The 26,028-nt window shown below is 43.7% G+C and overlaps 1 protein-coding gene across 1 annotated transcript in view; it reads right to left on the bottom strand.

Annotated features, from left to right (window-relative positions):
- The window catches only part of LOC121541561 (AP-3 complex subunit beta-1), an 85,025-nt gene that overhangs the window by 8,291 nt on the left and 50,706 nt on the right, over positions 1-26,028 (bottom strand). Inside the window, exons 23-26 of the mRNA XM_041850651.2 lie at positions 20,321-20,549; positions 16,369-16,453; positions 16,021-16,118; positions 14,907-15,045 (exon numbers count right to left, since the gene is read on the bottom strand). Of these exons, the coding sequence (XP_041706585.1) occupies positions 14,907-15,045; positions 16,021-16,118; positions 16,369-16,453; positions 20,321-20,549 (551 nt within the window). The remainder of the gene's footprint in view (positions 1-14,906; positions 15,046-16,020; positions 16,119-16,368; positions 16,454-20,320; positions 20,550-26,028) is intronic.

Raw genomic sequence — 26,028 nt, 5'->3', positions numbered from 1 at the left:
AATATATTTTGATTTGTTTAACACTTTTTTGGTTACTACATGATTCCATATGTGTTATTTCATAGTTTTGATGTCTTCACTATTATTCTACAATGTAGAAAATAGTAAGAACAAAGAAAAACCCTTGAATGAGTAGGTGTTCTAAAACATTTGACCAGTAGTGTATGTCCTTAGAAGCTGTGTGAATATAAAGTCTCTGCAACCTTACATTGGCACCAGTGGCATAATATATTCACACCCTATAAGAAATGAACTGTAATGAGTCTTATTTTTCACCTTGTTGCCTCTGGACAAATTGGCTTAGAAATTCTGGAGAATCCGAAATGCCTTAACTAATGGTGTATACACTTAAATCAAATCAAATTGTATTTGTCACATGCGTCGAATACAACAGGTGTAGACCTTACGTACAAGCCTTTAACCAACAATGCAGTTTTAAGAAAGAACACAGAAAAAACCAAAACAATATACAATATAAAATAATACGAAAAATAAAAGTAACAAATAATTAATGAGCAGCAGTAAAAATAACAATAGCAAGGATATATACAGGGGGTACCGGTACCAAGTCAATGAGCGGGGGCACCGGTTAGTCCAGGTAATTGGGGTAATATTTACATGTAAGTAGAGTTATTAAAGTGACTATGCATAGTATTTCTATTTGCATATTACAATCAATACAATTCCTAAACCTTACCACATTCACACCATAACACAGGTAACTACAGTGAGGGAAAAAAGTATTTGATCCCCTGCTGATTTTGTACGTTTGCCCACTGACAAAGAAATGATCAGTCTATAATTTTAATGGTAGGTTTATTTGAACAGTGAGAGACAGAATAACAAAAAAAATCCAGAAAAAAACATGTCAAAAATGTTATAAATTGATTTGCATTTTAATGAGGGAAATAAGTATTTGACCCCCTCTCAATCAGAAAGATTTCTGGCTCCCAGGTATCTTTTATACAGGTAACGAGCTGAGATTAGGAGCACACAATCTCAGTTTATTACCTGTATAAAAGACACCTGTCCACAGAAGCAATCAATCAATCAGATTCCAAACTCTCCACCATGGCCAAGACCAAAGAGCTCTCCAAGGATGTCAGGGACAAGATTGTAGACCTACACAAGGCTGGAATGGGCTACAAGACCATCGCCAAGCAGCTTGGTGAGAAGGTGACAACAGTTGGTGCGATTATTCGCAAATGGAAGAAACACAAAAGAACTGTCAATCTCCCTCGGCCTGGGGCTCCATGCAAGATCTCATCTCGTGGAGTTGCAATGATCATGAGAACAGTGAGGATCTTGTCAATGATCTCAAGGCAGCTGGGACCATAGTCACCAAGAAAACAATTGGTAACACACTACGCCGTGAAGGACTGAAATACTGCAGCGCCCGCAAGGTCCCCCTGCTCAAGAAAGCACATATACAGGGCCCTCTGAAGTTTGCCAATGAACATCTGAATGATTCAGAGGAGAATGGGTAAAAGTGTTGAGGTCAGATGAGACCAAAATGGAGCTCTTTGGCATCAACTCAACTCGCCGTGTTTGGAGGAGGAGGAATGCTGCCTATGACCCCAAGAACACCATCAAACATGGAGGTGGAAACATTATGCTTTGGGGGTGTTTTTCTGCTAAGGGGACAGGACAACTTCACCGCATCAAAGGGACGATGGACGGGGCCATGTACTGTCAAATCTTGGGTGAGAACCTCCTTCCCTCAGCCAGAGCATTGAAAATGGGTCGTGGATGGTATTCCAGCATGACAATGACCCAAAACACACGGCCAAGGCAACAAAGGAGTGCCTCAAGAAGAAGCACATTAAGGTCCTGGAGTGGCCTAGCCAGTCTCCAGACCTTAATCCCATAGAAAATCTGTGGAGGGAGCTGAAGGTTCGAGTTGCCAAACATCAGCCTCAAAACCTTAATGACTTGGAGAAGATCTGCAAAGAGGAGTGGGACAAAATCCCTCCTGAGATGTGTGCAAACCTGGTGGCCAACTACAAGAAACGCCTTACCTCTGTGATTGCCAACAAGGGTTTTGCCACCAATTACTAAATCATGTTTTGCAGAGGGGTCAAATACTTATTTCCCTCATTAAAATGCAAATCAATTTATAACATTTTTGGCATGCGTTTTTCTGGATTTTTTTGTTGTTATTCTGTCTCTCACTGTTCAAATAAACCTACCATTAAAATTAGACTGATCATGTCTTTGTCAGTGTGCAAACGTACAAAATCAGCAGGGGATCAAATACTTTTTTCCCCTCACTGTACATGACGGACACGCTCAAAGGGATGCACAAGTAGTCAAGAACAAAACAGTTAAGCAGCTAATCTAGAACCATAAATCCTATTCAAAACATATTTGGTACGTAGATTTAACAAATTAATCTCTAATCCCATAATTCAAAGATGACCGTAATATACCAATACACTAACACTGAGAATATTTCACAAATATTAACATAAACCATTATGAATCAAATTTACCCCAGAATTGGTATATAAACTCAATACTTTAAGAATGATTACCTGCTGCATCCAACCTACAGCACTAGATTAAACTTCACTTGTGTCATCCTTGTGGTATTGAGAGAAACATGGTAATGCTTTCACTGATTGCACATAAAGGAAGATAGTGCTTGTGTTATCCAACTGATCTTGTTTCCTTTCGGTCATCCTGTGAACCCCGTTCATTGCTGCTCGTAGCTATATTTATTATTATTATTATTATAATAATAATAATAATAATAATAATAATAATAAGGTTGCACATTCAGCAATAAAGCTCACAAACCCAATACAAATTGCATGCCGCAGGATAATAAAATAAAACAAATAAATATTATTACACCACAAAAGTTTTTTAGACTGCAAATTGTTGGTATTATAAGTGCTAATCAAATAACGATTATGACGATTATTATGATTATTTAAATTATGGAATAACATATTGAACATCCTCACTCATTTAAGACTAATAGGACAAAACATTTATTTGTATTTAACTTAATATATCAGTAATCCCCAAATGGAAATAAAACTGGATATATAAATAGATTATATTGAAGCAAAGTGAAAACATAGCTTAGAATTCCAAAGGTGCACTTTTAAAAATGAAGGTCTCTAACCAACCAATACCTACAAATACAATCAAATTGGCTTTCAAACGGAGTGAAAAATAGAGCACATTTATTCTATTCCTCCTGTTTAGACATAAACAAGAACAGCTTTTTCTACATTTGCTTTTCTGCTTGATTTATTGCCAGCCTCCTTTCCAGCAATCAATTGGGCTGTGTTGAGGTGGTTGTTAGGGTGTCCTCTGTTACAACAGGGCTGCACCCTGCTGGTGATTTACAGGACTGCATGGCTGAGAGGTGAGGTGGTGGAGCACGCACAAACACACACACACACGTACACACACACACACACACACGCACGTACACACACGCACGTACACGCACGTACACACACGCACGCACGTACACGCACGTACACACACGCACGCACGTACACGCACGTACACACACGCGCACGCACAAACCAAAGATAACCTGAGATATGCAGTAAAGCACAAAACAACAATTATTCAAATAGCCATAACATCAAATGTAACAGTTTTGTAGCTAATTTACATTTACATTTATGTCACCACACAATATAAATGGTATCACATAACACCATTTTCAGATAATTATTTCTACATTAAGTCTGAACCTTGAACCCCAGGGACAGATGTGCTGGTGCCCAGGCCGAAGAGGCCTGTCCCTGGGGAGAGGTGAGGAGAGGGGGTCCTAGTGGAGGTCACCTTCATCACAGTAATATTAATGCAGTGACCTCCACAATGAGCTCTCAGTGTGTATATCCCCTCATACAATTCCTACTGTGTGCGTTTGTGTCAGCATTAGTCTGTGTGTGTGTGTGTGGGTACTAGTAGTTGTGCAGCATCGACATAACCCCACCTATGAGATACCACTACCACTTTGGTATTTTCAGATCTGAAGGAAACCGTAGATGGCTCCACCCAACCTTCTAGTATATACCTGACCCCTTCAGATCTGCAGACACAGGAGGCGCTAGTTAGGCTTGGACGGTATCCAGATTTTCATATTGTCATACCGTCCTTCTCTCATGCTGGGATGTACGGTATTACCGTCATAGCATAGGGATCTGTATGAGGGGCGCTAAAAACTCAAGAAAAACCCACTCGGCCTCCATTACCAGAATGCTAACCAAATTAGCACAAACTAATAGCAAAATCACATAGACGCTGTTAGCTAAACTAATTGCAAAGACAAACAAATCCAGCTCATAAAGTTATACAAGAATAGCTAGTAGCTACCAAATAACATTTTCGGTGAGTGTGGACATTTACAAGCGAAAGTGAACGAGAGAAATTCTGCAAATGACCAAAGTTGTGATGCATGCTTTTCTGAAGGAAGAGCAGCATGTGTACAGTCGTGGTCAAAAGTTTTGAGAATGACAAGTATTGGTCTTTACAAAGTTCACTGCTTCAGTGTTATGAGATATTTTTGTCAGATGTTACTATGGTATACTGAAGTATAATTACAAGCATTCCATAAGTGTCAAAGGCTTTAGGTTTATGCAAAGAGTCAATATTTGCAGTGTTGACCCTTCTTTTTCAAGACCTCTGCAATCCGCCCTGGCATGCTGTCAATTAACTTCTGGGCCAAATCCTGACTGATGGCAGCCCTCTTGCATAATCAATGCTTGGAGTTTGTCAGCATTTGTGGGTTTTTGTTTGTCCACCCGCCTCTTGACGATCGACCACAAGTTCTCAATGGGATTTAGGTCTGGGGAGTTTCCTGGCCATGGACCCAAAATGTCGATGTTTCGTTCACCGAGCCACTTAGTTATCACGTTTGCCTTATGGCAAGGTGCTCCATCATGCTGGAAAAGACATTGTTCGTCACCAAACTGTTCTTGGATGGTTGGGAGAAGTTGCTCTCGGAGGATGTTTTGGTAACATTCTTTATTCATGGCTGTGTTCTTAGGCAAAATTGTGAGTGAGCCCACTCCCTTGGCTGAGAAGCAACCCCACACATGAATGGTCTCATGATGCTTTACAGTTGGCATGACACAGGACTGATGGTAGCGCTCACCTTGTCTTCGCCGGACAAGGTGTTTTCCGGATGCCCCAAACAATCGGAAAGGGGATTCATCAGAGAAAATGACTTTACCCCAGTCCTCAGCAGACCAATCCCTGTACCTTTTGCAGAATATCAGTCTGTCCCTGATGTTTTTCCTGGAGAGAAGTGGCTTCTTTGCTGCCATTCTTGACATCAGGCCATCCTCCAAAAGTCTTCGCCTCACTGTGTGTGCAGATGCACTCACACCTGCCTGCTGCCATTCCTGAGCAAGCTCTGCACTGGTGGTGCCCCGATCCCGCAGCTGAATCAACTTTAGGAGACGGTCCTGTGTTTGCTGGACTTCCTTGGGCGCCCTGACGCCTTCTTCACAACAATTGAACCTCTCTCCTTGAAGTTCTTGATGATCCGATAAATGGTTGATTTAGGTGCAATCTTACTAGCAGCAATATCCTTGCCTGTGAAGCCCTTTTTGTGCAAAGCAATGATGACGGCACGTGTTTCCTTGCAGGTAACCATGGTTAACAGAGGAAGAACAATGATTTCAAGCACCACCCTCCTTTTAAATCTCCAGCCTTGTCCTCGTCAACACTTCTTACCTGTGTTAACGAGATAATCACTGACATGATGGCACCTAATCCTTTTGTGGCAGGGCTGAAATGCAGTGGAAATGTTTTGGGGGGAATAAGTTAATTTTCATGGCAAAGAGGGACTTTGCAATTAATTGCAATTCATCTGATCACTCTTCATGACATTCTGGAGTATATGCAAATTGCCATCATCAAAACTGAGGCAGCAGACTTTGACACAAATACTAATTTTCACATTCTCAAAACTTTTGACCACGACTGTACACAGAGAAGAACAGAGCAGAAAAAAAAACACTAGTAGGAAGCACAGGGAGAAAATGCCACCTGTACAGATAACTCATCCAGAGCTCTTTGACTTCTGGCAGAAAGCCATTATAAGATATCTGATGGCAAATATGTGTGAAGTGGGCGGCAGGTAGCTGAGTGGTTAAGAGCGTTGTGCCAGTAACCGAAAGGTCGCTGGTTCTAATCCCCGATCTCCCTAGGTGAAAAACCTGTCGATGTGCCCTTGAGCAAGGCACTTAACCCTAATTGCTCCTGTAAGTTGCTCTGGATAAGAGCGTCTGCTAAATGACTAAAATGTAAATGTGAAATGTAAATGTGCGCCGCACAACAGAGATTCACCGATAGATATAGAACGCTAAAGACTCACCAGCTCGCTTTCTCCAGTTGTGCTATTTACAAACACGTGGCTGGCTCAACTGTTCTAGGGAACTACGGTAAGCTACATAATTTAAAATAATGTGACAGCTGAAATGAAGAACGCAATCTGGTTTATCTTGTGAGGTATTACACAAGTTGACTGCAGGTAATAACTTAAAAAGTAGCTAAAAATATTAAAATGTATTGAAAAACTTTAAAGAAATAGTTTTGACGGTTTTGATGGTATTGAAAAGCAATCCCGTGTTCCCCCAAACACCCCGGTATATGGTACAGTGCATTCAGAAAGTATTCAGACCCCTTGACTTTTTCCACTTTGTTACGTTACAGCTTTATTCTAAAACAGATTAAATTGTTTTTTTTCCCCCTCATCAGTTTACACACAATACCCCATAATGACAAAGCAAAACCATTTTATTTGGAATTCTTTGCACATTTATAAAAACAGAAATATCACATTTACATAAGTATTCAGACCCTTTACTCAGTACTTTGTTGAAGCACCTTTGGCAGCGATTACAGCCTTGAGTCTTCTTTGGGTATGACGCTACACAGCTTGGCACACCTGTATTTTGGGTGTATCTCCGATTCTTCTCTGCAGATCCTCTCAAGCTCTGTCAGGTTGGATGGGGAGTGTCGCTACTTTCAGGTCTCTCCAGAGATGTTCGATCGGGTTCAAATACAGGCTCTGGCTGGGCCACTCAAGGACATTCAGAGACTTGTCCCGAAGCCACTCCTGCATGGTCTTGGCTGTGTGCTTAAGGTTGTTGTCTTGTTAGAAGGTGAACCTTGGAGCAGGTTTATCAAGGATCTCTCTGTACTTTGCTCCGGTCACCTTTCCCTCGATCCTGAATAGTCTCCCAGTCCCTGCCGCTGAAAAACATCCCCACAGCATGATGCTGCCACCACCATGCTTCACCGTAGGGATGGTGCCAGGTTTCCTCCAGATGTGACGCTTGGCATTCATGCCAAAGAGTTCAATCTTGGTTTCATCAGACCAGAGAATCTTGTTTCTCATGGTCTGAGAGACCTTTAGGTGCTTTTTGGCAAACTCCAAGCGGGCTGTCATATGCCTTTTACTGAGGACTGGCTTCCGTCTGGCCACTCTACCATAAAGGCCTGATTGGTGGAGTGCTGCAGAGATGGTTGTCCTTCTGGAAGGTTCTCCCATCTCCACAGAGGATCTCTGGAGCTCTGTCAGCGTGACCATAGGGTTCTTGGTCACCTCCCTGACCAAGGCCCTTCTCCCCCGATTGCTCAGTTTGGCCGGTGACTAGCTCTAGGAAGAGTCTTGGTGGTTCCAAACTTCTTCCATTTAAGAATGATAAAGGCCACTGTTTTCTTGGGGACCTTCAATGCTGCAGAAATGTTTTGGTACCCTTCTCCAGATCTGTGCCTCGACACAATCCTGTCTTGGAGCTCTACGGACAATTTCTTTGACCTCATGGCTTGGTTTTTTCTCTGACATGCACTGTCAACTGTGGGACCTTATACAGTGAGGGAAAAAAGTATTTGATCCCCTGCTGATTTTGTACGTTTGCCCACTGACTAAGAAATGATCAGTCTATAATTTTTATGGTAGGTTTATTTGAACAGTGAGAGACAGAATAACAACAAAAAAATCCAGAAAAATGAATGTAAAAAATGTTATAAATTGATTTGCATTTTAATGAGGGAAATACATATTTGACCCCCTCTCAATCAGAAAGATTTCAGGCTCCCAGGTGTCTTTTATACAGGTAACAAGCTTGTTACCTGTATAAAAGACACCTGTACACAGAAGCAATCAATCAATCAGATTCCAAACGCTCCACCATGGCCAAGACCAAAGAGCTCTCCAAGGATGTCAGGGACAAGATTGTAGACCTACACAAGGCTGGAATGGGCTACAAGACCATCGCCAAGCAGCTTGGTGAGAAGGTGACAACAGTTGGTGCGATTATTCGCAAATGGAAGAAACACAAAATAACTGTCAATCTCCCTCAGCCTGGGGCTCCATGCAAGATCTCACCTCGTGGAGTTGCAATGATCATGAGAACGGTGAGGAATCAGCCCAGAACTACACGGGAGGATCTTGTCAATGATCTCAAGGCAGCTGGGACCATAGTCACCAAGAAAACAATTGGTAACACACTACGCCGTGAAGGACTGAAATCATGCAGCGCCCGCAAGGTCCCCCTGCTCAAGAAAGTACATATACAGGCCCGTCTGAAGTTTGCCAATGAACATCGGAATGATTCAGAGGAGAACTGGGTGAAAGTGTTGTGGTCAGATGAGACCAAAATCGAGCTCTTTGGCATCAACTCAACTCACCGTGTTTGGAGGAAGAGGAATGCTGCCTATGACCAAGAACACTATTCCCACCGTCAAACATGGAGGTGGAAACATTATGCTATGTGGGTGTTTTTCTGCTAAGGGGACAGGACAACTTCACTGCATCAAAGGGACGATGGACGGGGCCATGTACCGTCAAATCTTGGGTGAGAACCTCCTGCCCTCAGCCAGGGCATTGAAAATGGGTCGTGGATGGGTATTCCAGCATGACAATGACCCAAAACACACGGCCAAGGCAACAAAGGAGTGGCTCAAGAAGAAGCACATTAAGGTCCTGGAGTGGCCTAGCCAGTCTCCAGACCTTAATCCCATAGAAAATCTGTGGAGGGAGCTGAAGGTTCGAGTTGCCAAACGTCAGGCTCGAAACCTTAATGACTTGTAGAAGATCTGCAAAGAGAAGTGGGACAAAATCCCTCCTGAGATGTGTGCAAACCTGGTGGCCAACTACAAGAAACGTCTGACCTCTGTGATTGCCAACAAGGGTTTTGCCACCAAGTACTAAGTCATGTTTTGCAGAGGGGTCAAATACTTATTTCCCTTATTAAAATGCAAATCAATTTATAACATTTTTCACATGCGTTTTTCTGGATTATTTTGTTGTTATTCTGTCTCTCACTGTTCAAATAAACCTACCATTAAAATTATAGACTGATCATGTCTTTGTCAGTGGGCAAACTTACAAAATCAGCAGGGGATCAAATAATTTTTTCCCCTCACTGTATAGACAGGTGTGCCTTTCCAAATCATGTCCATTCAATTGAATTTACCACAGGTGGACTCCAATCAAGTTGCAGGGACTCCAAGTTGCAGAAACATCTCAAGGATAATCAATTTCGAGTCTCATAGCAAAGGGTCTGGATACTTATGTAAATAAGGTATTTCTGTTTTTTATTTGTAATAAATCTGTAAAAATTTATATAAACCTATTTTAGCTTCGTCATTATGGTATACTGTGTGTAGATTGATGAGGGAAAAAAATATTTATTACATTTTAGAATAAGGCTGTAATGTAACAAAATGTGGAAAAAGTCAAGGGGTCTGAATACTTTCCGAATGCACTGTATATACAGTATACCGCCCAAGCCTACCGCTAGGCCAGGGGTCGTGTCCATAAATCATCTCAGAGTAGAAAATTGGTCGTAAGTGCTAAGAAAAATCATTTTACTCCTACTCTAATGGGAAAAAATAAAATCTACGCAAGCCTCTTTAGCCATACGAGTCTCACCTAGTCGACAGGTATTTAGGAGACCTCATGACCTGTCCTAACCGGTGAAAAAGCAACCTACCGGGCTGGAGTGTGGTGAGACTACGGACATGTTCAAAATTCTGGAGGAGCGGTTGGGTTGTGCACCGCTGCCCTTTAAATACGTCACTCATTGCTTCAAACCACACCCACCAAAACGGAGCAAACGTACCAGTCTGTTCAAGAAAGCAGAAAAGCATTTTGGGAAAATGGTCACACAAGGTAGAAAACTTTTAAATCCTGCTTTTAACAACCATTATAATGTATGATTCAGTACAATATGTCTATCACATTATTCAAAATATCAAAATTGGTTAAAAAAAGGTTATGCATGCCAACATACACTACCGGTCAATAGTTCTAGAACACCTTCTCATTCAAGGGTTTGTCTTTATTTTTTACTATTTTCTACATTGTAGAATAATAGTGAAGACATCAAAACTATGAAATAACACATATGGAATCATGTAGTAACCAAAAAAAGTGTTAAACAAATCAAAATATATTTTATATTTGAGATTATTCCACCCTTTGCCTTGATGACAGCTTTGCACACTCTTGGCATTCTCTCAACCAGCTTCATGAGGTAGTCACCTGGAATCCATTTCAATTAACAGGTGTGCCTTCTTAAAAGTTAATTTGTGGAATTTATTTCACAAAGTTTAAGCCAATCAGTTGTGTTGTGACAAGGTAGGGGGGGATACAGAAGATAGCCCTATTTGGTAAAAGACCAAGTCCATATTATGGCAAGAACAGCTCAAATAAGCAGAGAGAAACGACAGTCCATCTTTACTTTAAGACATGAAGGTCAGTCAATACAGAACATTTCAAGAACTTTGAAAGTTTCTTCAAGTGCAGAAACAAAAACCATTAAGCGCTATGGTGAAACTGGGCTCTCATGAGGTGGTCCTCTGTAGCTCAGCTGGTAGAGCACGGCGCTTGTAACGCCAAGGTAGTGGGTTCGATCCCCGGGACCACCCATACACAAAAATGTATGCACGCATGACTGTAAGTCGCTTTGGATAAAAGCGTCTGCTAAATGGCATATTTATTTATTATTTATTTATGAGGACCGCCACAGGAAAGGAAGACCCAGAGTTACCTCTGCTGCAGTGGATAAGATCATTAGAGTTACAAGCCTCAGAAATTGCAGCCCAAATAAATGCTTCACAGAGTTAATAATAATAATAATAATAATAATAATAATAATAATATGCCATTTAGCAGACGCTTTTATCCAAAGCGACTTACAGTCATGCGTGCATACATTTTTTGTAAGATTTTCAAGTAATAGACATCAACATCAACTGTTCAGCAGAGACTGTGTGAATCAGGCCTTCATGGTCGAATTGCCGCAAAGAAACAACTACTAAAGGACACCAATAATAAGAAGAGACTTGCTTGGGCCAAGAAATACAAGCAATGGACATTAGACCGGTGGAAATGTGTCCTTTGGTCTGGATTCCACATTTGAGATTTTTGGTTTCAACCGCCGTGTCTTTGTGAGACGTGGTGTGGGTGAACTGATGATCTCCGCATGTGTATTTCCCACCTTAAAGCACGGAGGAGGTGGTGTTATGGTGTGGGGGTGCTTTGCTGGTGACACTGTCAGTGATTTATTTAGAATTCAAGGCACACTTAACCAGCATGGCTACCACAGCGATATGCCATTCCATCTGGTTTGGGCTTAGTGGGACTATCATTTGTTTTTCAATGACCCAACACCTCCAGGCTGTGTAAGGGATATTTTACCAAGAAGGACAGTGATGGAGTGCTGCATCAGATTACCTGGCCTCCACAATCCCCCGACCTCAACCAAGTTGAGATGGTTTGGGATGAGTGTGCAAAGCTGTCATCAAGGCAAATGGTGGCTATTTGAAGAATCTCAAATATAAAATAAGTTTTGATTTGTTTAACACTTTTGTGGTTACTACATGACTCCATATGCATTATTTCATAGTTTTGATGTCTTCACTATTATTCTACAATGTAGAAAAGTAGGTGTTCTAAAACCTTTGACCGGTAGTGTATTAGGCAGGAATTAAGAGTAGGCAAAGTGGTCGTGTCAGGCGAAAATTATATCAAACGTTTTATAATTGCAACATTTGATGTACAGTCACATTCAAGCTGGCGATGCCTCATCGCGATTGGTTATTCCCCATCATCTGCAACAATGTCAATTAGCATCATCACCATTGCTTCTTCCTCTCTGATAGAAATAGAATGTAAGTATATACAGTTGAAGTCAGAAGTTTACATAAACCTTAGCCAAATACATTTAAACTCAGTTTTTCCACAATTCCTGACATTTAATCCTAGTAAACATTCCCTGTTTTAGGTCAGTTAGGATCACCACTTTATTTTAAGAATGTGAAATGTCAGAATAATAGCAGAGAGAATGATTTATTTCAGCTTTTATTTCTTTCATCACAAGTTTACATACACTCAATTAGTATTTGGTAGCATTGCCTTTACATTGTTTAACTTGGGTCAAACGTTTCGGGTAGCCTTCCACAAGCTTATAAGTAAGTTGGGTGAATTTTGGCCCATTCCACACAATAAGTTGGGTGAATTTTGGCCCATTCCACCTGACAGAGCTGGTGTAACTGAGTCAGGTTTGTAGGCCTCCTTGCTCGCACACGCCTTTTCAGTTCTGCCCACACATTTTCTACAGGTTTGATGTCAGGGCTTTGTGATGGCCACTCCGATACCTTTACTTTGTTGTCCTTAAGCCATTTTGCCACAACTTTGGAAGTATGCTTGGGGTCATTGTCCATTTGGAAGACTCATTTGCGACCAAGCTTTGACTTCCTGACGGATGTCTTGAGATGTTGCTTCAATATATCCACATAATTTTCTTTCCTCATGATGCCATCTATTTTGTGAAGTGTACCAGTCCCTCCTGCAGCAAAGCACCCCCACAGCATGATGCTGTCACCCCCATGCTTCACGATTGGGATGGTGTTCTTCGGCTTGCAAGCAACCCCCTTTTTCCTCCAAACATAACGATGGTCATTATGGCCAAACAGTTCTATTTTTGTTTCATCAGACCAGAGGACATTTCTCCAAAAGGTACGATCTTTGTCCCCATGTGCAGTTGCAAACCGTAGTCTGGCTTTTTTTATGGCGGTTTTGGAGCAGTGGCTTCTTCCTTGCTGAGAGGCCTTTCAGGTTATGTCGATATAGGACTCGTTTTACTGTGGATATAGATACTTTTGTACCCGTTTCCTCCAGAATCATCACATGGTCCTTTGCTGTTGTTCTGGGATTAATTTGCACTTTTCGCACCAAAGTACGTTCATTTCTTGGAGACAGAACGCATCTCCTTCCTGAGCGGTATGACGGCTGCGTGGTCCCATGGTGTTTATACTTGCGTACTATTGTTTGTACAGATGAACGTGGTACCTTCAGGCGTTTGGAAATGGCTCCCAAGGATGAACCAGACTTGTGGAGGTCTACACATTTTTCTTCTGAGGTCTTGGCTGATTTCTTTTGATTTTCCCATGATGTCAAGCAAAGAGGCACTGAGTTTGAAGGTAGGCCTTGAAATACATCCACAGGTACACCTCCAATTGACTCAAATGATGTCAATTAGCCTATCAGAAGCTTCTAAAGCCATGACATCGTTTTCTGGAATTTCCAAGCTGTTTAAAGGCACAGTCAACATAGTGTATGTAAACTTCTGACCCACTGGAATTGTGATACAGTGAATTATAAGTGAAATAATCTGTCTGAAAACAATTTTTGGAGAAATGACTTGTGTCATGCACAAAGTAGATGTCCTAACCGACTTGCCAAAACTATAGTTTGTTAACAAGAAATTTGTGGAGTGGTTGAAAAACAAGTTTTAATGACTCCAACCTAAGTGTATGGGCGGCAGGTAGCTTAGTGGTAGCTTACAGGTAGCTTAGTGGTTAAGATCGTTGTACCAGTAACCGAAAGGTCGCTGGTTCTAATCCCCGAGCCGACTAGGTGAAAAATCTGTCGATGTGCCCTTGAGCAAGGCACTTAACCCTAATTGCTCCTGTAAGTCGCTCTGGATAAGAGCGTCTGCTAAATGACCAATTCATTTTTTAAATTTAAACTTCCGACTTCAACTGTAGATGCTCTTTGTTTCTATGGTCGTCACTAGCTTTCCTTTGCGATACCTCAAACTGTTGTGATTCCCAGCTGAGATAAACTTTTATGACTTGATTTTACTCCTGGCTCAGAGTTTGTCTGAGCAGTGTCTTAACATTATTTTGTCTTCAAACAGGTTTTAACAGGATTCCTAGGAACTTTTCTGAGACGCTTTGTGGATAAAGGCCCCTTTTCATGTCATCATTGTGAGACCATAGGAGAGCATGTCATCATTAAGGGACGGTAAGGAGAGCGCAGCTTCCTCACCAGCCGTCAGCCAGCCAGGAGAGAGAGATTGATAGTCCAGAGTCATTTGTTCTATTGGTTATTCTAAATGAAGTATGGGGTTATTGGAGGCAGGCCTCTCCCACCGGCTAACATTGATTTCCACTGATTCTCCTCTCCTCCCAGCTCCCTGTAACCTTGTGCTGGTGTCTCCTCTTATCTCCCTCACGCTCTCCTCTCTTTCTCCCTCTCACCTTTTCCACCCTCCTCTGTTTTTCCATCCGCTTCTCTTTCTTTTCCTTCCTCTCCCTATTTCCCGCCCTGTTACTCATCCTCTCTCTCAAACAGAAAGAGGGGGGAGACAAAGGGAAGGAGGGAGAGACAGATGGACATTCAGACAGTGAGATGGAGACAGACAGGGAGGTAGAGAAAGTGAAAGAGGGACAGAGAGGAAGTGAAAGAGATAAGGAAACAGAGAGCGAGAGAGAGAGAGCGAGAGAGGGGTAATTATCCGTCAGGTGTGTAGGTGTGCGTGACGGAGGAGGAAGCTCATTAGCACACCCTGTGTACACCAATTACACAGCAAGCCTTCACATGCAGACACACGCACAGACACACATCTCACCTGTGGAGGTTGTCTTGACCGGATGGAACCACTCCCAGGTTGGCCACGGTTGCCACCTGTCTGCTGATTGGTTGGCTGGTCGTGTTCTCTGCTGCCATGGTGATGGTTGCCGAGCTCTCGTTCATGCCCAGCAGTTTACCTGATTGGGTGAGAAACAGAAACAAGTGAAATTATGCACTCACATCACATCTAGAGGTTGCGTTGCAGGTGCGCTGGAGAAGAATCCTCACAAACTAACTGTTCACTGTACTCCACACACAGTGACACACAGCCAGTCTTCTGATTCTGACAAACGACAGGAAATGAACATAGTGCTTGAGAGCTTGACTGTGAATAAGACAAAGAAAGAAAGTGCGTTTTTGGACAACACAAGAGCTCCCAACACTCCAGAAAGAGCATTTAATGAGGACTGGGGGAGGGGGGGAGTTTAGAGTGAGTGGGGTGGGGTGGAGGGGGCACAAGTTAGCCAAGGGGAAAATACTCCATTCAGGTCAAAGTAACAACAAACATGTTTCTAAAAACCACCTGAAGAGAAGTAAAGTGGTTTGGTTTAAATCATCTTTAAAAGAGAGGGGCGGGTTAAATCTAGCCGTTCGGTCTCCTATCCTCTTCTCTCGGATTGCTATGAGGAGGAGAGCTCAGAATAGGACTATAGTGAATGAAGGTTCATTAATGAATTAACAAGACGAGGAAGGCATTTAGCAGGCACTTAGAGAAGAGTGGTAGCCTACATACTGAATTCTCTCAATGCCTCTTATATACACAGGAGTGGGAGGTGTGTGTGTGTGTGTGTGTGTCTCTCGCTCTCTGTGTGTGTGTGTGTGTAAAAGATATTCAATCACTCAGGGAGGCGAATCAAAGTTGAATGTTTCTTTATTATTAAATTCATAGAAAGCCTCCATAGAAAGCAGGCCAGTAATTATTGGCCCCACTTATGAAGTCATTACCTACAAACTGCATTTGTTACTGCTTTGACTACAGCACGTCTTTCACAGTGACTAATGCTAAACACCAGTGATCGGTCATGGTGATGATAATGTAGCTAATGTTTTGTCTGATTGTGCAAGATAATGATTATGATTTTCTTTGTAGTTAACGGTGTATAATAACTTACCTTGCTCCTTGCGGAAGTCCTGTTCGGTCATCGTGATGGGTAGGAAGAGTTCTCCTACGGCAGGCTGGATGGACACACTGAACTGGTCCTCCTTCGTACTGATGGATAAACAGGACAACAGATCAACAAGCCCCTCTTTGAAATGAGTGGTGTGTGTGTGTGTACAGCTGCGTGTGTAATGTGTGTGTTTGACGTTTTCTCCATCTCTATTCTGATTGTCATGCAAAACACACTGGGTGATTGCATTTTGGGAAAGATTAATTAGCTCTCTCCCAAACAGGTTTTCTGATCAGCGAGCAGAGGAGAGGAGAGGAGAGGAGAGCTAGACTAGACGTCAGAGTATCTTACCACAGCTGGAAGTTGGCTGCTTGTGTTGAGTCGTTGAAGTCGATGCCCAAAGACACAGTCACCGAGGCCTCTGGCTGCAGACACTCTGAGAACAGAGAGAAGAATGAAAAGAGAGGAGTGAGTGACACGGGCAGAGGAAGAAGAGGGACATGGGGAGGTCATTAGAGTGGAACAGACAGGCATACAGACACCACTTGTGTTTTCTACTTCACAAAGCAAGGCCAACGCGTGTGAGAAATCCATCTTTCAATCTCATCCTCCACAACGAGACGAAAGACAGAAACATTTTCCAAAACAACAGGGTTGTCAAAGAGAATGTCAGGGTCTAAAGAGAAGAAGGAGAGAGAGAGAAATAGTAAAAGAGGGGGGAGATGGATATGTATAAAGGAGGAAAAGACATTGGGGGATGAGAGAGAAGAGAGAAAGACATGAAGCAGAGAGAGATCTGTGAGATCGAGGTGAGAGTGAAAGTAAGAAGGATGAGGACGAAAGAGGGAGCGATAGGCCGACAGACAGACAGAAGGATCCTCCACGGTCTCCTGAGCAACCCTGTCTTTCTCTGTCTCTCTGTGGAGCGGAACTCTGTCTCACACAGAGGAGAGAAGAAAGGACCCTGGACACCAGAGGACAGACACTGGAAACAGAGCCATCATACACTCTCTTTCTCTCCACTGCTTTCTATGCCTCAATCACCCCTCTTTCTCTGTCTCTCTCTTCCCTTTTCACATTTCTCTCACTTCATCGCACTCTTTCTTTCTCTCCTCCTCCTCCCCCTCGCCATTTCAGTTTTAAGAGAAAAGTGGACTTTACTACAGTAGATGCTGACATATAGAAGAGACCGATATGTTGAAAGACATTGTGGGCTATGCTGCTGTAGGAATAGCCACGTGCTAGTCTAACATTTCTTTACGAGGTTAAATACACTGTGGGGTAAAGTAAGGTATTCCGTCCGCATTCACTTTCTCCTGCTCAATATGAAAACCAACTCTACTCTCACACACACCCACACTCTAAGCTCAATCGATCCAAATTACCCAGTGTTTGGCTGCCCGAGTTCCTTCAATGCCCAATCAATCCACAGCCAATTGATGCTTTTAACGCACTTGAGCGCACACCTTTTCATCTTGTTTTTTTTCTCTCTTCTTTTGCTTTTCTTTCATGTCTGGGCTCAGAGGGATATGTATGTGTATGTGTTATGAATGAAGACACACTATATACACAAAAGTATGTGGACACCCCTTCAAATTAGTGGATTCGGCTATTTCAGCCACACCTGTTGCTGACAGGTGTATAAAATCGAGCACACAGCCATGCAATCTCCATAGACAAACATTGGCAGTAAAATGGACTTACTGAAGAGCTCAGTGACTTTCAACGTGGCACCGTCATAGGATGCAACCACTTCAACAAGTCAGTTCGTCAAATTTCTGCCCTGCTAGAGCTGCCCAGTGGTCCTCTGTAGCTCAGCTGGTAGAGCACGGCGCTTGTAACGCCAAGGTAGTGGGTTCGATCCCCGGGACCACCCATACACAAAAAAAAATGTATGCACGCATGACTGTAAGTCGCTTTGGATAAAAGCGTCTGCTAAATGGCATATTATTATTATTATTATTATAACTGTAAGTGTTGTTATTGTGAAGTGGAAATGTCTAGGAGCAACAACGGCTCAGCTGCGAAGTGGTAGGCCACACAAGCTCACAGAACGGGACCGCTGAGTGCTGAAGCGCGTAGCGCATTAAAATCGTCTGTCCTCGGTTGCAACACTCACTACCGAGTTCCAAACTGCCTCTGGAAGCAACGTCAGCACAAGAACTGTTTAGTCGGGGGCTTCATGAAATGGGTTTCCATGGCCGAGCAGCCTAAGATCACCACGCACAATGCCTAGCGTCGGCTGGTGTGATGTAAAGCTCGCCGCCATTGGACTCTGGAGCAGTGGAAATGCGTTCTCTGGAGTGATGAATTACGCTTCACCATCTGGCAGTCCGACAGACAAATCTGGGTTTGGCGGATACCAGGAGAACCCTACCTTCCCAAGTGCATAGTGCCAACTGTAAAGTTTGGTGGAGGAGGAATAATGGTCTGGGGCTGTTTTTCACGGTTTGGGTTAGGCCCCATAGTTCCAGTGAAGGGAAATCTTAATGCTACAGCATACAATGACATTCTAGACAATTCTGTGCTTCCAACTTTGTGGCAATAGTTTAGGGAAGGCCCTTTCCTGTTTCGGCATGACAATGCCCCCATGCACAAAGAGAGGTCAATACAGAAATGGTTTGTCGAGATCGGTGTGGAAGAACTTGACTGACATGCACAGAGCTCTGACCTCAACACCATCTAACACCTTTGGGATGAATTGGAACGCCGACTGTGAGCCAGGCCTAATGGCCCAACATCAGTGCCCGACCTCACTAATGCTCTTGTGGCTGAATGGAAACAAGTCCCCGCAGCAATGTTCCAACATCTAGTGGAAAACCTTCCCAGAGGAGTGGAGGCTGTTATAGCAGCAAAAGGGTGGACCAACTCCATATTAATGCCCATGATTTTGGAATGAGATGTTCGACGAGCAGGTGTCCACATACCTTTGGTCATGCAGTGTATCTAACCCACCTATAGTATTGAAGCAGTGAATTACCCAAACATTTCTGCAGCATTGAAGGTCCCCAAGAACACAGTGGCCTCCATCATTCTTAAATGGAAGAAGTTTGGAACCACCAAGACTCTTCCTAGAGCTGGCCGCCCGGCCAAACAGAGCAATCAGGGGAGAAGGGCCTTGGGTCAGGGAGGTGACCAAGAACCCGATGGTCACTCTGACAGAGCTCTAGAGATGGGAGAACCTTCCAGAAGGACAACCATCTCTGCAGCACTCCACCAATCAGGCCTTTATGGTAGAGTGACCAGACGGAAGCCACTCCTCAGTAAAAAGACACATGAAAGCCCGCTTGGTTTGCCAAAAGGCACCTAAAGACTCTCAAAGACCATGAGAAACAAGATTCTCTGGTCTGATGAAACCCAGATTGAACTCTTTGGCCTGAATGCCAAGCGTCACGTCTGGAGGAAACCTGGCACCATCCCTACGGTGAAGCATGGTGGTGGAAGCGTCATGCTGTGGGGATGTTTTTCAGCGGCAGGGACTGGGAGACTCGTCAGGATTGAGGGAAAGATGAATGGAGCAAAGTACAGAGAGATCGATGAAAACCTGCTCCAGAGAGCTCAAGACCTCAAACTGGGGTGAAGATTCACCTTCCAACAGGACAACGACCCTAAGCACACAGCCAAGACAACACAGAAGTAGCTTCGGGACAAGTCTCTGAATGTCCTTGAGTGGCCCAGCCAGAGCCCGGACTTGAACCCGATCGAACATCTCTGGAGAGACCTGAAAATAGCTGTGCAGCGACGCTCCCCATCCAACCTGACAGAGATTGAGAGGATCTGCAGAGAAGAATGGGAGAAACTCCCCAAATACAGGTGTACCAAACTTGTAGCGTCATACCAAAGAAGACTCAAGGCTGTAATTCCTGCCAAAGGTGCGTCAACAAAGTACTAAGTAAAGGGTCTGAATACTTATGTAAATGCGATATTTCCGTTTTTCTTATTTAATAAATTAGCTAAATTTTTGCTTTGTCATTATGGGATATTGTGTGTAGATTGATGAGGGAAAAAATATAATTTAATCCATTTTAGAATAAGGCTGTAACGTAACAAAATGTGTAAAAAGTCAAGGGGTCTGAATTCTTTTCGAATGCACTCTATAGTATTGAAGCAGTGTATTATGTTATCTAACTCACCTATAGTATTGAAGCAGTGTATTATCTAACTCACCTATAGTATTGAAGCAGTGTATTATCTAACTCACCTATAGTATTGAAGCAGTGTATTATCTAACTCACCTATAGTATTGAAGCAGTGTATTATCTAACTCACCTATAGTATTGAAGCAGTGTATTATCTAACTCACCTATAGTATTGAAGCAGTATATGTTGAGTCCTGTGGGGCTCCTGTCTCCGATGTGGATCTGTTCCAGAGGGTGGTCTGAGGTGTTGGTCAGGCTGATCTGGACTGAGACCATGGTTGGCTGGTAGAGACAAGGCTGTCTGGGGAACTGGTACTGGGCTGACAGACCTTTACCTGTCATACGATGCAGCAGGTCATGGCTCTTCTCTGGGACAAACGCCGGACCGCTCACCTGGAGGAGGGTGACACAGGAAAGAGGACAGGGGTGAGTATACAGAGACAGACAGAGAGAGCGAGACAGAAACACTTCTTTGGGACAAAATCGTGTAACCGCTCACCTGGACCACAGATAGAGAGGACAGGCGAAAGTATGAAAGGTATGATCTAAAAAAGCTGAAGGTTGGTTGATAACATTTTGACTGACATGGTCTTTGTAAGATAAGCAAACCCACATGACCCACACGTACAAATACTTAGTTACTCTTTTCATTTGTTGGTTGATAGCTTTGATAGCGTAGGCCCAGCATACCTCATTCAATATTTATTTACCATCTACAATCAGTGGTTAGGCTATTCTACTTTGTTTCGACTGCAGAACAACTGAGGGTTTGTTGACAACTTAAGCCTAGCTCTGTTCATTAAAACACAACCATTCTCCCTTGAAAAGGGCCCATTTCAATGTTCTAGAAAAGCCCCATATAAACCCAATGTATTATTATTTGTATTATTCGTCCTACGTCCCCAACCAGTCAGACTAGTAGTGAGTGGGTCTGATGGCAGGCTGAAGGACTGCTCAGGCTTAATGAATGGCAACACTAGAGGCCTGCTCTGGGCCTGCCATTCAGCTCTCTATTAACAGAGCTTTTACCTTTTCACCAGCAGAAAATGTAATTACCATAGCACAGAAAGGCAGGACAAAACACCATGCCAGGAGGAGAAACGTACTGACACGTTCTTGGGTTTAAGCAGAGTGTTTTCTTGTTCTTTATTTTCCCACTCCCTACATTAGCATGGTCCTTCTCATTCTTTTTTTGGTCTGTTCTTATTCGGCTTGACTCTGCTCTCTCTCCACTCATCCATTTGACAGTGGCAATGGCCTCCTCTCGACTGAAGAGGATCAACCCTACAGTAGCACTATACATTTGCTTGTATCTATGCCTATGTATACTGGTACAAGGCATCTACTTTACAGACAAAGACTGATGCAACAACAATTAGGCTACATGCAAAAACAAATAAACCTAAGTTGGCTAGGTGGTTTCGTAACACTTTGCATAGGCACAAAACGACCCACCATTGCAATATCCCCATCAAAAACGGTTACAAAATCAAAATGCTACTTTTAATGAGGATTGAAAAGTAGCATTTTGTAACATTGATGTGTAACCATTCATGTCACATTCATGTGTGAATAGGAGAATAAACTCATAAAAATGTGACCCTGCTTATTGGCTCAATCCTCATTAACAGTAAAAGGCTGCCCTGTTGACACTCAGCCCAGCCATGCAGTATAGACAGAACTGTCTAAATATCAGCACTGGAGGCGAAAGAAACGCACATCTGTTTAGGCGAGGTGCTGGCTAGCGGAGTAGAACACTTGGAAAAGAAAAGGAGAGCCACACACTCTAGGAGCTCAGATGCAATAATTTAATAACCAACGTTTCGACAGCCAAGCCATCTTTATACTCTGATGAAGACAGCTTGGGTGTCGAAACGTTGGTTATAAAATTATTGCATCTGAGCTCCTAGAGCGGCTCTCCTTTTCTATTGAAATTTCAGGACTATCATGGCTACATATTGCCTATTTACTAACTTGGCTATATAATGCCCATAACTCTACCAGCTTAACACGCACCTCCCTGCCTCTGTCAGACAGACACATGGATATCAACGTGTTAATGAGAGTAAAGTGTGAGAACGCTAAAACGAGTAGTTAACACTTCATGAATCCCTCCGTTACACCTGCGGCTGCTGGTGCTATGTGTTAACCTCGACAAGCGGCGAGATGGACAGAGTGAGGGGAAGGGATAGAGGGGGGAACGATAGAAAGAGGTGTGCGAAATCTCACAACGCAATGTCAAAAAACTCAACGACAACAAGCAAGATAAAACGGGTCCAAGCAAACAAATGTGTGAAACGGTGAGAGTGAAATGAGGGGGCGAATATAACTCCTCATTTCTGAAATGGGAACACACACACAGGGTTTTGAGAGGTGTCAGAAACGCGTTGTTTGACAGGAGATGGAGGTGGGTGGACGGATTGCCAGTCTGTTCCAGATCAGACAATAGGAGAAGGGAGTGGGGGAGAGAAGAAGAGATGTGTGTGAGGCATTCTCAGGACTGTCATGGTGTGTGAGTGTGGAGAATCCGTTTGAAATACAACAGGGGGCTGAGGAGATGGAAGTCAAAGTGCCATCTCTTGTGTGTTACTGCCCTGGGCCCCTAACTGATTCAGCGTTCAATGACACTGTTTAGTTAGTAAACAGGAACTGGCTGGCTAATCACAGTCAAAGGTTTTTCTTTATACAGAAGAAGAGGAGGTTATCTTCATACAACGACACAGAGAAGAGGAGGAGATCTCAAACCTCCTATGGTCAGCCTAGACGTGACGTTTTGTGACGCGTACCCCCAGACATCCTGGACACACAGACAGGAAGGGGGTCATACAAACATTTGCCGGCGTGCTGTCGTAGCGCGGCACCCTCACACTCGCCCGTCACGCCAACGAGGGACATTTATCGGGCCACGTTTGTCCGTGTCAGAGCAGTCGTTGTCGATAAAGCTGGCCATAATGTCTGCCACCCCGTCACAATGCAGATTTACCTTCCTGACAAGCACATCCTGCCACACTCTGCACTCAAGGTCCTGTCTAACACCCCTGAGAGGAGGGAGGGCTGCAGGGAGGAAAGGAGGACAGGATAGGACAGGGCTTCAAACCGCTTATCATCACCAATTTGACACAGTGGACAGTGACGGCTTAACACACACACAACCTCCCCATGTCTTCCGCCACTGTTGGCCTGTGAGGCAGGAGGCATCCTCCAGACCCAAAGTGTAAATAACAGCAGACTAGGGATGTAACCTTGACTCCACTGTGGCACGCACACATGCACACACACACACACACACACACAGGGTATGTCTCTTTTTGTCTTGTCTCTTCTAGACTTCGGGGAAGCTGACAATGGGAGAGGAAGTTGATTGAGAGGCTCTATTATGTCTCAACTTAAAGGAAGCTACTGTGATGGATGACACACACGCCAGTCACCTTCAGAGCCTGGACACACACACACACACACAACGGGACGACACGCTCACTCCCTCCCAGCATCCTCTTTGGAAAACGACCTGAAAATCCCGCTGACATATTCAAAAGGGGCTAACCGTAACAGGGCGTCTGGCGAGCATGTGGACGCATAAGATGTCCAATTTAAGAGAAAGAGTGCGTGTTAGGAGATGTATGGGGATGTATTGAAAATCCATTTCTGCTTTTGTGACATTGGCTGCTTGTTACTTCCGAAAGAGGATTTCATTATGTTGTGAGATTGTATGAGAGACAGACAGAAAGAGAAACGGGTGTAAGAGACGCATCTGATTGTAATTGTTCCCTTCAGTCAGTCAGGAGATGACAATTAATTGAGTCAGTCTATCAGAAGACCTTGACTAGAAGGAGTCAGCTCGATGTCACTGCTGTCACCTACAACCATATTAAACCAACAGGAGTTAGTTATCCCAAAGCACATCGACGGAGGTTAGCTCATCTGGGACCATTCATCACTATATATGATTTTGTTTTAAGTGATTCATCTGGTTACTTTCAAAGAAACATGGATAGTTATTGTACACCAAGACTCAGTCAGTAAATCTTACTATGGTGGCATCAGTTTAATTGAAGCCTTTGCATCAGGGACTTGATTCAGAGACAGACAGACAGACACAGACAGACAACCCCCTCACACACACTCACCCAGCCACATCCCATCCCATCAAAACCAACCGATTGCATATTGCACTATTTCCTACAGGGCATTTAAACATATTTATACCCAGCCAGTGTGTGTGTGTGTGTGTGTGTGTGTGTGTGTGTGTGAGAGTGGCAGGTAGGGGTGTGTGGAGGGCAGGGCTGCGATATTCCTGCCTTTCCCAGCCCACTGCTGACTCATAATTAGACCTTAACCCAGCGCGCCCACACCGGGGGAGGTCAGAGTGGGGAGACGGGGGAGGAGGGGCCCGCCTGATGGGCACCAAATGAACAAATTATGATGGGCCCCCTCCGGGTGTGATGGGGTCAAACGGCCCGCGCCCTGCTGCTGACAGTTCAATTTCCCCCCAACGCAGCCTCATTCGCCCAATGCTAATTATGAATGAAAAGTTATCAGCCTTAGCCAACCCCCCCATACACATGGACAGCGGACGGAGGGTGTGTGGCAGGGTGGGGTGGTTTAAAATGCATTTGTGAGAGATCCTTTAATGTCAAAATGTTATTAGAGAGAGGGAGCATGAAAGAGAGAGAGAAGAGAGAGAAAGAGAGAGAGAGAAAGGGAAGAGAGGGAGAGAGAAAGGGAAAAAGAGGGGGGAGAAGAAGAGAGGGAGATAGAGGAGAGGAGAGGTCAGAGACGGTGACCAGGGTTAATGTAAATGTCTTTGATAACCATGCAGTAATTCTCTAAAAGGGCCAAAGCGCTCAGCTGAGACACACTCACTGCTTCTGCGGGCGGATTGGTGAGAAATAGAAATGACACCAGGGCAAGTGTGTGAAGGAGATGGTGTGTGTGTGTGTCAATTTGTGTGTGTGTGAGAGAGATAGGGAATGAGTGAGTGGGTGATACTGCGTGTGTGTGTGTGTGTGTGTGAGAGAGAGAGTGTGTGAGATTGACAGCCCTTCCCAGGCCTGTCTGTATGCAGAGTGGTGTGTGTACTGAAAGGTGAAGGCCGGGCAGTAATAGAGAATAGAATTGCAGATTAAACAGGGTGCTGTTTGCACATCAGCATCTGATTGAGAGTCAATCCTATGCATAAATACATGATGGCCATCAGGATTCATAGACTGGGGTAAATAACCTCACAACCCTCTTGCTACTTACTTTCAAAAGCGTAGGAACAGACTCTCTCACACACACACACACACGCGCACACTGACACAAAAGCCCTGGACGAGTGAGGACAGAAAACTACAAAAATAACTAAAAGATTGGATACATAAGGGAACGTCTTCCCTGAGGGAACTTCTTTTTTGTAGCTAAGGAATGTAATAGGAACAATATGGGACGTTATGGTGATGTTATTGGGACATATCGGCTCTCTAATGGATTAGCTTATATTGATTGGTTGGTCACACACGGTCCTCAGCTAAACTAGTGCAAGTGCATGGCCAACACGCGCACAGAAATCTCAAGACCAAAGAGAGAAAGAGCCATTACACTTGGAAAAGGTCAACCATCGTGCATAGACACACTGTACAGAGACAACAGGGAAGGAACGACTGACAGAGAGATGGAGGCAGGCAGTGCACTTGTATGAGAGGGAGGGATGGAGAGGAGGAGAGGAGAGAGGAGATATAAATATGTTCAGGGAGGAGGAAAAGGTCAGTAGCCAACCTCACGAGGAGATATCTCAGCCACTGGAGAGACCAACTCATTCAGAGACACACTACTGTATGTTGTCTCTCTCTCAGCTCTGTCAACCAGACACACACAGGATCCAGTGGACACA

Source organism: Coregonus clupeaformis, chromosome 27 (genome assembly GCF_020615455.1).
Source record: "Coregonus clupeaformis isolate EN_2021a chromosome 27, ASM2061545v1, whole genome shotgun sequence".
NCBI classification, from domain to species: Eukaryota; Metazoa; Chordata; class Actinopteri; order Salmoniformes; family Salmonidae; genus Coregonus; species Coregonus clupeaformis.
Note: the sequence above shows the minus strand (reverse complement) of the source record. Positions and strands in the feature narration are given on the sequence as shown.